The sequence below is a fragment of the Hemicordylus capensis genome, chromosome 16, assembly GCF_027244095.1.
Source record: "Hemicordylus capensis ecotype Gifberg chromosome 16, rHemCap1.1.pri, whole genome shotgun sequence".
Lineage (NCBI taxonomy): Eukaryota > Metazoa > Chordata > Lepidosauria > Squamata > Cordylidae > Hemicordylus > Hemicordylus capensis.
This window is the reverse complement of record NC_069672.1, coordinates 13,996,567-14,008,816: the sequence shown is the minus strand read 5'-3', so window position 1 is coordinate 14,008,816 and position 12,250 is coordinate 13,996,567. Positions and strand designations below refer to the sequence as shown.

General features: G+C 48.6%; 1 protein-coding gene across 1 annotated transcript; it reads right to left on the bottom strand.

Moving 5' to 3' along the window:
* Positions 1-7,394: 7,394 nt before the first annotated feature.
* LOC128338592 (forkhead box protein E3-like) lies at positions 7,395-8,921 on the bottom strand. The gene has a single exon (XM_053281286.1). The coding sequence runs from the start codon at positions 8,246-8,248 to the stop codon at positions 7,427-7,429; it is 822 nt and encodes a 273-aa protein (XP_053137261.1). The 5' UTR covers positions 8,249-8,921; the 3' UTR covers positions 7,395-7,426.
* Positions 8,922-12,250: the final 3,329 nt, after the last annotated feature.

Below are 12,250 nucleotides of genomic sequence, written 5' to 3'. Positions count from 1 at the left end.
TAAACTGAACCATTCACCATCTTTGCCGGGAGCAGCTTGCTGGCTACCTGTTGGACCTCTGGTCCCACACGTAACATATTAGTTGCAAAAGTGGAGCTTCCATGCATAAAGGCAGTATATCTGAATACTTGGTGCTGGCCTGGGGCATTCCGGGAGGCATCTGACTGCTAGAAATAGGATGCTAAATGAGAGGACTTTTGATCCAATCCAACAGAGTTCTTGTGGGGAAAACAATAAAAGATTGAAAGGTAACGTGTGCCGTCAAGTCGATTTCGACTCCTGGCACCCACAGAGCCCTGTGATGGTCTTTTGGTAGGATACAGGAGGGGTTGACCATTGCCTCCTCCCGCGCAGTGTGAGATGATGCCTTTTAGCATCTTCCTATATCACTGCTGCCTGATAAGAGTACCAACCTTCTGCTTGTTAGTCAAGCATTTCCCCGCTGTGCCATTAGGTGGCTTGTTGATGGCGGGGGGGAGGGAATAAAGGCTTATAAAACAGAACGTCAGTGTTGGCAGGGATCTCGGAGGACTTCTAGACTCACCCCGCTGCTGCTCAGTGCTGGAACCTCCCACGGAACCCCTGAGAGATGGCTGTCTGAAAACCTCCAGCCAAGGAGATTGCTTGATGAATGTTAAAAGAAGCATGCTGTGGGATGTTTCTCCCCTTTCTAAGGAACTGGGGCCATGAAGCAGGCAGGAAAAATCTCCAAACACCACCATCTGGTAATATCATTTTAAGACCAAACGACGCCAAAGTTATGAGCAAGCCGTTGAGTTATCTAGAACTGGAATTAGACCAACTGGAGTCCGGCCAAAAGGGAGAGAGAATTTTCCCACAACTCTCACAATGTAATATAAAAGCTAGGTGCCTGCCCCAAGGACCTTACAGTTCCAATGTGGACAGTGGGGGGACTGACCGAAGGAGGGGAGAAAAGGGAGAAACATAAGTAATAATGACTGGGCCTCAGCAATTGCAGGCGGGCGGGGTCTTCGACAGGACCTCTGTTCATACACAGTGACGATTTTTAAAGAGCAGGCTACAACAGGGTTCTTGTCCTTTTAATTGCTGCATGACAGGCAAAAACCACACCACTGCAGCTTTCCTTATGGAGCAGCAGCAGCAAGTGAGGCTCTACTGGGTGAATTTCTGCCTGCAAGATGGCTATTACAAGCACATTCTGGAGGGGAAGGCCATGGCTTACCAATTGCACTGCTTTCCATGCTGAAAGCCCCAGGTTCAAACCCCTGAAGAAGCCCTGGGCAGGGCTCAGAAGGGCCTCGTCTGAAACCTTGGAGAGCTGCTGCCAGTCAGAGCAGACGATGCTGAGCTTGATGGACCAAGGGTCTGACTCAGGAGGCAACGTCATGCATAGAAAAATGGTGCAACTTTCATAAACACCTGGCTCAAGGTAGGTGTTTTCTTTTGCAACTGATCATCTTACCGAAACAGACAGCAATCTTGCCTCCTGGCTCTGCAACCCTTTTTACTCAGGGCTGGTTGCTGATTTGGAGAACTGTTGTGTTAAAATTTTAACAAAAATTTACAGGAAGTCAGACAAGGGAGAGAGAACAATAGCATCTCCTCCCCCAGCATTACCACAAGCTTTATTCCGGGGAGAGAGAGAAGTCAGCAGCAGTGCTGGGAAACTGCTGGCCAGAGAAACCCCAACAAGAGGGGAAATCCAGCATCTTGAAAGGAAATTACTTTTTCACCACCAGTAGCACACACGAGGTTTCGGGGTTTGTTCCGAGTCTAAGGTGAGATAAACAAGGCTGCAGATCATTCAAGGTCGTGACTTGGCATATGACCTCGCTAACATCCCCCGCCCCCCTGCAGGTAAAAAAATGACTGACAGAAAAAAATTGGCTATATTTTTAAAAGCCAGGTTACTAGTCCTCAGGGTGGCCTGGATGAGCTTCCAGAGAGTCACTTCACCAGCACCACACAAAGGTTACAGGTGGTCTTAGGGCACAGGAATGGGCCTGATCCTCAGCAATTCCCCAATAATGCCACCCAGTAATGCAGGCCCTGCATGGCTGCCAGACAGCAAAAGCAGCTCTTTCAGGGAGTCATTTAATGTGGACTAGCAACTATGAGATTTTAATCACAATTTTTACACAAAGCATGCTCGATCTGACTTATCTTTCATGCACACCAGAGGGCTACATTAAGCACCAAAGGCAAGCCTTACGGGAAATCTCCAGGTAGACATTTGAAGTGCATCAACAAAGGTTTCCGATTTCCCCTTGTTTCACAACGAGCGAACTGGATCTCTCGCAGCCTCAGTGTTCCTGGCTGTAAAATGGGACTCCATGCTCCAGAGTGCTGACGCACAACTCATTTGCTAAAAATTGCAAGGTTGAATCAATAAATATTTATTCTTAACCAAGCTGGGCTTGTGCTAACTGCTTCTTTCCCAGCCTCGGTGTTCCCCGGCTGTAAGACAAGCTGCGTTTGTCAGTGGCCTTTGACCAGGTCTTTGCTCAGCAATGCTGGCCGGTTTTAGAGCCTTGTGTTCGAGTCTGCGAATGGTAGCAACTCAGAAGTAGATTTGGACTTGTGTCTGTGTAGGTTATCCTAGTTCAAGGGGGATGGCAGGTAACTGGCCCCATGCACAATTTTGCTTTTGGCCCCACCTCCTCTTGGTAGACCTCAAGATGCTCTAATAAAAAACAAAGAGATTGCAAGCTTAACCTTGGCTGACCTCTTCACTAGCGCCTTGATTCAGGATTCCAAACCTTGCATGGTTCAAGTGCACCACCTAGTGGTGAGAGAAGGCAGCACAATATAAAATACCTAATGTTGCAGTAAAAGTTACCCAGGATTCTGGATTTTTCTGGAGAGTTGGGCTATTTCTGCCAAGGGGGGGAAATATTGTTTCCCCTTGGTCAGCATTCAGCTGGCCTATGCTACGCCAGATATGCAAACCATTTTCAAGCCCATGTTTCTGTCTACTAATAATATGAATCTTTGCATACCACTATTTAAAGTTCTGGAAGAGCTTTATATGTAAAAATAATAATAATACTGTCATTGTTTCCAAACAAGGAACTCCTGGGAGTTGTAAGTCTGTGAAGGAACTAATCCAAGGTGGCCGATCTTGGGTCCCTAGATGTTGCTGGATGACAAGTCTCCTTACCCTTTTGGCCATGGCGGCAGGGGGTGATGGGGGTTGTAGTCTAAGTGGGCCACTCAAGGACTAGGAAACCTTTAGCAAAGAACACAATGCACCTCCGACTGCAATTCTGAGGATTCTTTAGGAAGGCAACCAAGGTGATTAAACTGGTTTCAAAACAGTTTATAATTGCAATATAGTCAGTCATTGTGGGGAAACCAGTCTAATTATTTCGGGCAGTTTCCTGTAGCAGACACAGAGCTAAACTTCAGGAGCTGCAGAAATATTCCGAGATATTTTCCTGACCAAGAGGCCTGCTCTTTCCCCTCAAGCCCCGCCCCCCACCCTCTATCCCAGAGTTCCATTGGCTCCACATTCTGAGCATGAGTGTTCTGTTCTATTGACGAACACGGGGGCAGTTGTAGAGTCGGCTTTTTTGCCCCCTCGCCATGTGGAAAGTGAAAAAGCGAAAACAGGGCTCAGGTATTGGGGGCAAGACTAGAGAACAGAGGTGGCTTGGCTTTGCAACAGGGTTGCCAACTTTTTACCAGCTTCTGTTCCTGTACACTTATCCGCAACTTGATCTGTGAAGATTAACAAAGTTATCCCAATGCATCCCCATTTGCCAAAAAACAACAACACACCACCACCTTTTTTATTTCTTCAGATCAACGTGTGGCTAGAGATACAGAAGCAGGCCAGCTGGCAAACTTATTGTGACAAGATGTGAAATGCAGCGGTCTCTAACAGAAACAGAAGTGGAGGGTGTGTTTTCCTATGAACATTGGACCATCTCGCTCAGTATTGTCAACCCAGACTGGCAGCGGCTTCTCCAAGGTTGCAGGCAGGAGTCTCTCTCAGCCCTATCTGGAGATGCTGCCAGGGAGGGAACTGGGAAGCATAAGAACATAGGAAGCTGCCTTATACTGAGTGAGTCAGACCCTTGGTCCATCTCGCTCAGTATTGTCAACCCAGACTGGCAGTGGCTTCTCCAAGGTGGCAGGCAGGAATCTCTCTCAGCCCTATCTGGAGATGCTGCCAGGGAGGGAACTTGGAACCTTCTGCAGGCAAGCAGGCAGGGGGCTCTTCCCAGAGCGTCCCCATCCCCTAAGGGGGGGATATCTTCTAGGGCTCACACACGTAGTCTCCCATTCAAATGCAAACCAGGGCAGACCCTGCTTAGCAAAGGGGACACCACATGCTTGCAGAAGTTTTTTAATGACTTTTTAACCACTTTGTCAGCATACATTGTTGTCTTGTATGGGAGGCAAAGATGGGAGATATGACGTAAAATTTGGAAGAAACACTTTCGGGCAATCATTTATGTCTTAAGGCTTGCATCCTTTAACACTCACAACTTGATCCAGCAATTTCACGGGTGCAAGAGGTCTGCAGGCTGCACAGGGTATGGGGTTGCCAAGTGAAAAATAGGCAGGGCATGCTCCCATGCCTTTAACAGCAACTTGAAATTTACACTTTTTGCCCTTATGGACCCCGCCAGGTCCTCCTACGGCATTACCCATGGAACCCCACTACATTTATATAGGTTCATAAGCCGCCAGTGAGCAGAACTCTTTGACTCTCCAGCTGCTTTGGGACTACACTCCCCATCATCCCCTGCAGTGATAGTCAGGGATGATGGGAGTTGAGGGCTGACATCTGAAATAGTGCCAGTCTTGCATTAGAGAAGGGGAAAGTGCTCAAAATAATTAATTCCACTCTGGCGTCTCTTAAGAGTGAAAATGAAAATTCAAGAAAACGAAAAGGACACAGCACATTTGATAATATGTGATGATTTGGGGGAGCTACTTTATCTATCTATGTACTGTTTCTGAAAGTGCTAAAATTTGGGGAAGAACAGGTAATGGTGTGGTGGGGAAGTAACTTGTCTAGGCAGCCAGAAGCTGCCAGTTAAAATCCCCGCTGGTGTGTTTCCCAGACTATGGGAAACATCTATATTGGGCAGCAGATATATAGGAAGATGCTGAAAAGCATCATCTCAGACTGTGAGGGAGGAGGCCATGGTCAACCCCTCCTGTATTCTACCAAAGAAAACCATGGCACAACTTTACCTTTATGAAGAACAGAAGCACCTATGGACAAGTGTTTTTTTTGGGGGGGGCTCCCCACAGGCTTTGTGGTGACCCACAGATAGGTTAGTGTGTTCTGATTATTATGTTTCTTATTTTTTAATGGATTGCCTTGCGGAGGTTAGAGAGAGGCTTGCAAGATTTTGTGCTGTGGCATGTAAAAAGAGACGAGATAAACGTAGCTGTGTCTGACCTTGCCATTCTTGTAACTCAGTTTTATCTAACTTATTCTTTTGATGTTGTATCTTTTTACTGTATTGTATTGTTTTTTACTCCTTGTTTTCTTGGTCATGGACTATAATAATGATTTGATTTGATAGGTTGGTGTTCAAAGAATCTGAAGAGGGAATATCTAATAACTGGCATTTTAAAGGAAATAATGATTCGTACATGTCACTAGGATAAAACACTTTCCTCTTATTGAAAAATCCATACAATAAGAGATATTAAACATCTTTCCAAAGTATTTAGAGACCAACAACAACGTACACAAACAAAGAAAAAATAATGTTTTAATGGTTAACATTCAACAGCCAGTGCATGAACAGGTTGAAACGGAGTATGCAAACTCTTAGCATCAGAAGACTTCACATTTTCAAGCCAAGACTTGCAGAAACTTCCCCCAATATTAGGATACCCCAGATCCTTAAAAGTAACAGGTAACTTTTAGTGTGTGTTTGTTTTTATCTGCTTTTCTTTTTTACACAATAAATGAAGGTCCTTAAGGAGTAACAGGTAACTGTTTCAACTGCTTAGCAGAAATACAGAGGGGATAATCAAGATATAGGCAGGCCGGTCACAGAAGCTGCAAGCCACACCCCTTTTACTCTAGAGTAATCCTCCTATTGTGAGTCAACTTTGGAGCTGTAACTGCAGAAAGCAGCCAAAAATCCCCTCTTAATAAAAAGGGGGTTTGGAGACTACAACAGAGATTTCTCCTCCAAGCTTTTCACACATTTGGACACTCAGTTCTCTATTAAAGTCATCCTCATTTCTAGCCCTGACAAATATAGGAAAGTGAAGCCCACCTCATCTGGAAAGTCTTGGGATCTCATCTTTGAGAGACAGTGAACAGCCAGAGGTTCACAACTGGGCTAAAAACCTCCCAGGAAGGAGCACCAACAGAAGTGGGTCTCACTCCAGTTCTAAAATACATTTCACCTGGAAAGACTCCCCACTGATTACAATAGACTCAAGTTCTCTCCTAGGCTAGCAGGGGAGAGAAGAAATATTGTTCAAGAAAATAAGCCCCTTCTGATCCCAACATAACATATTGCCATATGAATGTCATGAGGGATAGGGTTGCCAGTTGCATTTCCTCCCTCCATGTGCTTCTAACCACAGCATAACAGCCCAGAAACCAACAGGTTAAGCTTTTAATGACTGAATTAAAATCAGAGGGCCAAGCGACATCTGTTGGCTTTCTGCCCACCAGGCAGAAAGACAACAGGAGGCCAGGATTTTTATTAAAGGCTGCCAGGATTTGTATTTTTTATTTTTATAGATTGTCCTGTATCCCTTCTTGTCTCCCCGCCCCAATCCAACCGGTGCAGCTGCAGCCAAAGCTAGGGAGAAAGCAAACAAGAGTATTCGAGACCTCCCACCTTGGACATCCTTACAAAGGATGTAAGGATGTAGACAGAATTCACTGCGTGTGTTGTTGCGGACCGAATTCACAAGTTGCTTCCAAATACAGTTGCCAGCTGACCCAGAAAAGCCAGCCCGAGAGGCCCGGCCCGCTCGATTTGCAGACAGGAGCACGTGAAACTTTTGCATAAACAAGACTAGGAGAAATGACGAAGACCACGTGCTCCCATCCGCAACTCCAGCGCCTCTTAAAGGCACAGGAGCAGCGATGGTAGGAGGAAGTTGGCGGACCTGCTGCTCTCAAAACAAACAAACAAGCGGAACCTGGAACCCTGCCTACTACCCCACCACCGCATTCAGATTGTGTGGTTAAGGGGCTGGGGCTCAGACCCACATACAATCTACCCTCCACCAAAGCACCAGAGGTAGTGGAAAGTTACGAACGACCTCATAGAAAAATAACAGAGGTGGCCAAGCTCGGTTTGCTGGGGATGACGGGAGTTGTAGTCCAGCAGCAGCAGCAGGGGCAACCGAGCTCGGCCACACCTGGGCTGTGAAGCTAGTCCAGCAGCACCCGACGCGTCGCCCATTCAAAGTTGCCCCGTTGGCTTCTCGGGGGTAGGCGGGAGAATCAAAGGTCCATCCCGGTGCAGGCTGCGTCCCGCCAATTCCAGCACTGCAAGAACGACACTTGGGGGGAGTGACGGAAGGAGGCGAAAGATCCTGCCCCACAGGAGGACGAGGAGGCGGAGGAGAGGGGGCTGGATGCCTGCTGCGCAGCAGCCCCGTCTGGGAGCAGGAACCTGGAGCAGGGTGGTGGTCCATAGCCGCCGATGGGCCCCATCCCTGGGGGGCTGCAGCTGCTGAATGGATAAGGCTGGCGCTGCTGCCCCACCGCCGGCGCAGACAACAGGTAGGCAGCCGGAGGAGAACTCGGGTGGTGGTGATGATGATGATAAGGCAGGTAGAAGGGAGCAGGCGGCGGCGGCGGCGGCTCCGAGTAGGGCAAGCAAGCCGCAGGCGGAGGCGGAGGCGGAGGCGCCTCGGAGGGGACCCCCAGCGCGGGTCTCCTGATGCGCCTCCGGCGGCGGTAGTTGCCCTGCTCGAACATGCCCCGGAAGGCCGGATCCAGCACCCAGTCGTTGCCGCGGCGCCCCGCTCCCTCGCGCCGCGGCACCTTCAGGAAACACTCGTTGAGGCTGAGGTTGTGGCGCACGCTGTTCTGCCAGCCCTTTTGGCTCAGCCGGTAGTAAGGGAAGCGCTGCGCGATGGAGCGGTAGATGCCGCTCAGGGGCAGGCGCTGCTCGGGGCTGTCTTGCAGGGCCATGGCGATCAGGGCCACGTACGAGTAAGGCGGCTTCGGCAGGGCTTCGGCGTCGCCACCGGCGCCCTCCTTTCCCGGCGCCGCCGGCTCCTCCGCCGGGGCAGCTCCGGCGCTCGCGGTTTTCTCCATGCAGACGCTTTGCTTGCCCTGCAAGGAACGAGCAGTGGTGGATCGAGCCCTTTCACAGAGGGGAGGCTGCGCTGCCCCCACCTCCAGCACCTCAGGTGGTTCTCCTCTTCGGCTGCCCCCGTCCCAGAACAGGCAGCCCTGCGCGCAAAAGCCGGTGCGTTTTGCTCACCTCTCCAAAACGCCGCGCGGTCTTTCCTAAGTCGCTTCAAAACCAGCACACACTTTTTTTTGGGGGGGGGGCCGCAAGATTTCCCTTTTCTTTCTCCCTCCCAAGAGGGAGTCGGGCAAACGAAGCAATGTTAGCGCTCCGGGGGTGTTAAAAAAACGGAGAGCTCCCAAATGTTCCAACAGAACTGGGCGCAGCTTCAGGACTTTGAAAAGGAAAGGATTCTTTCAAAGATCCCCAGCGTGACGTGAGAGTTGAAGGATCCTTGTAGGGAATCGCTTCTCCGGACCGCGGTCTCGCCCCGGATCACCTCTCCAGCTGTTCCCCGCCCCCTTTCTTGGCTCCTAGTCTGGGGAATCCGGAGGAAACCTGGCCACCTCCGTGCGCTCCTGTTCGCCAAACTAGCGATGCCTCTTACACGCAGCTGCCAGCCCGCGCTTTCGTCTGCTCCCTTTATGCTCTCCCCGCGCCCGCCTCGCTGACCTCTCCGGGGTTCACAGGCAGGTCACCAATATTTAGGAATAATCTACCCAATAGGGTCCCAAGCCAAAACAATAGTCACTTGCTAACTATTGCTAGCTCGGCTCCACTTGCTTACTCGACCAGGGCCCCAGCCTCTAAACCTGCCCATAGAACATGTACGGAGTGCATTTTCTGCCGTTAATTGGAACGAGCCTCCAAATCGCTATTAACAGTAGAAAGAAAAGATTTCAGCTTTCAGTCAAGTCTCCCAAACGCTGCTGGGAAACTGGTCCCTCTCCTTTCTAGAAATCAAAATATTAGAAAGAGGCTCTCCTCCCACTCACAACTTAATTTCTGCCGGGGCTTAGGGGCCCAGCGTGTCTGGAAATGCCAGAGCTTAATTCTATAAGATACTAACTGGTGAAAGCACCCTCAGACTACTGCAGGGGGTATTTTCTTTACAACTTAAGCAGAGAGAATAGACACTGATCGGAAAGGTTTCCAGTCAGATTTTTAAATCCTGGCACCTTCTTGTAGAAATTAAGCTGTTGCTTAAGATAAGTGTTTCAACATAGCCTTGTGAAGGACCAGGAAGGAAGCCAATGCAGTGACCAAGTTACCTGGAGTACCCTGTACCATTGTTACATCTCTGCTTCAAACAATATTTCCCTGCTATAGCTTTTGCAGGTTTATCAGACAAGTCACTTGATTGAGCGACAGGTGTTCTCACAACAGACATTTGTTTCCTCTTGTATTATTAAAACCTGTGTATATACTGCTTTTAAACAAAAGAAAAGTTCACAAAGTGGTTTATACAGTTCCCAGTCCTGAAAGCAAACCAAGAAACACAAAGGAGCCTATGCTTTGCTTTTTTTTGTCCTATGCAAAGGATGAGAAGGGAGAATTACTTTTGCACAGGTCAAACTACAGGAATCAAAGAACATTTGAACCTGGGTCTCTAAAACCTTCGTGCCTTCCCTCAGGCTCTTTAAGAAACAGCTAACTTTAGAGAGGTGTTTTATCTGCACTGTGTATCTGGTGGGTTTTAAACTTGACATTTTAAATCTGGTTTTTAACCTGATCTTATTTTTAATTACTATTTTATTAGTAGATCGATAGATAGATAACTATCCCTAGAAGTGTACTGAAAGGGCAGGGTATAGTTATTTTCACTACTAACACTACAACTCTGCTGGCTTTCAATCAGCTCTGACTAGCATTGTGTCTGCGACGTGCCAGAAAAGGCGTTGCAGGGTGCAGAAGGCAACTCCAAGAAGCTCCGGTGTAAATTTTGTTTGCTAGAGGGGGGAAATAGAGTCCCTAGCCCTCATGGTTCCAAAGGCAGGCTTGAAAAGCGTGAGGAATGGGTTCCTGGATCTCCGACTTGGAGGGCCGACTGACCATTTACAGCAGGCAGAGCTTTAGTGGGTTGGGCAAGTTATGCAAAACAATGCATGATCGAAGCATACACTGCATAACTGATACAGGCCACATCATCTAGCTTCCCACCCACCCATGGAATGTGTTCTGTATAATCTTTGTTCCAAAAGCCCAGAATACAGCCAGCCACAGCCTCGCTCCTTGTTCAAAGTCTCTCTGGAAGTTTTGGCAGGACTTGGGGGCACTGCCTGTGGGTGTTGGGCAATAGAGAAGTAGGCCAGCTGAAGAGGTGGGTGGAGGCTGTACAACAGGTTTGGAAACCACTGGGTCCGTCCAACTCAGTATCATCTACCCAGACTGGCAGTGGCTTCTCCAAGGTTGCAGCCAGGAATCTCTCTCAGCCCTAACTGGAGATGCCAGGGAGGGAATCGTCTGCCTGCAAGCAGCTCTTCCCAGAGGGGCCCCTTCCTAGGGATGCATGGCATGTGCGGAGACCATCTGCATGCCGGCATCACACACAGGCTGCTGGCATGTCCCCAATAGCTGGGGACCTGCTCTCCTCTGGGTAAGGCCTCAATTTTAAAGGGATTGTGCCGCAATTCGGAAACCGAACCGTGTTTCAGCAGCCAAATCATGTTTCGGCACATCCCTACGCCATCCCCTAAGGGGAATATCTTACAGTGCTCACATGTAGTCTCCCATTCAAATGCAAACCAGGGTGGAGTCTGCTTAGCAAAGGGGACAATTCATGCTGCCACAAGACCAGCTTTCCTCCCATATTTGACTGACCGTCTTAAGTATGGGGGCACAGAGGGCTCAGCAGAATAGCTGTGGCTGGCTTATTTTAGAATTAAGAAGTGCTGGTTAGTGTGGCCGTGAATCTAGCAGGCCTGTGCGCTTGCTTCTGTGCCCCCGTAATACCTTCACTTCCTGCACGTTTGTTAACCAATTAAGTCAAGTGGCCTTGATGCTGCCTCTCCTCTAAACCCAACAGACCCAGTGTGCTTGCTTCTGTGTCTTAACACCTGCTCCTTCCATCCTGGATTTCTCACTGCTTGGGGAAAGCGGAACCACACACCACAGTGAACAGCAACCCCTGGTGGGTTCTCTTCAAAGCACTCAAAAACTGAAGAGGCTGGAGTGACAAGAGATCATGTAAGCTGAGCAAGTACCAGCAAAGGAAGGCTGGCGAGCCCATTTTCCACCACACCTTGTGGAACAAAAGGAATAAAGAAGGTTGCCAACAGGCAACACAAATCAGGCTGGAGGTTGACACAACTGGACCACCCAGGGAGCAGGAAAACATTGCATGCTTGTGCAATGCAACCGGATGTTACAGCTTGATCCCTCTGATACCCTTTTGTCAGGATGATTAATGCTGAGCAAGGAAGGCTGCTTCGAAGAGGCTAGTGTGTTAAGAACAGCAGCTTCAACCTTTGGCGGCAGGTGGGAGTTCACAAGACCAATTTTCTTTCTTTTTTAAACCCACATTAAGAAAGCTATCACATCAGGAAGGCGGCTCTCCCTGACACACTAGCTTTCTACATGCAGGGATTTTATATGTGAAAAATATGAACATGAGAATCCCTATCTGTAAAAGCCTGCAGTGATACAGGCCACAGGTTTAAGCAACCCAGTGAAGAATAGATCTAGGGTTTTCTTACTGCCTTAAAGTTTATTTATTCTACCATGGTACTTACCTTGGACCTGTGAGGTACCAGACAGAACATTGTCCTAGGAGCAAGAGAGACCTCAATTCAAATTCCCACCCTGTCCATGAAACACACAAGGTGACTTGGGCTAGACACTTTAATTCTCTGTCTGGCCTACCTTACAAGGCTGTTTCAGGATAAAGTGGAATATTGCATTTACCTGAATGCAAGACTAGGTTTCCCCCAAGTTCTTCGATGTTAGAAACTGGCGGGGGGAAGGAAGATGTAGAAAAATTTGCTCTCACACAACACCTTTGCTTCTGGTTTCAGCAGAGTGAAACA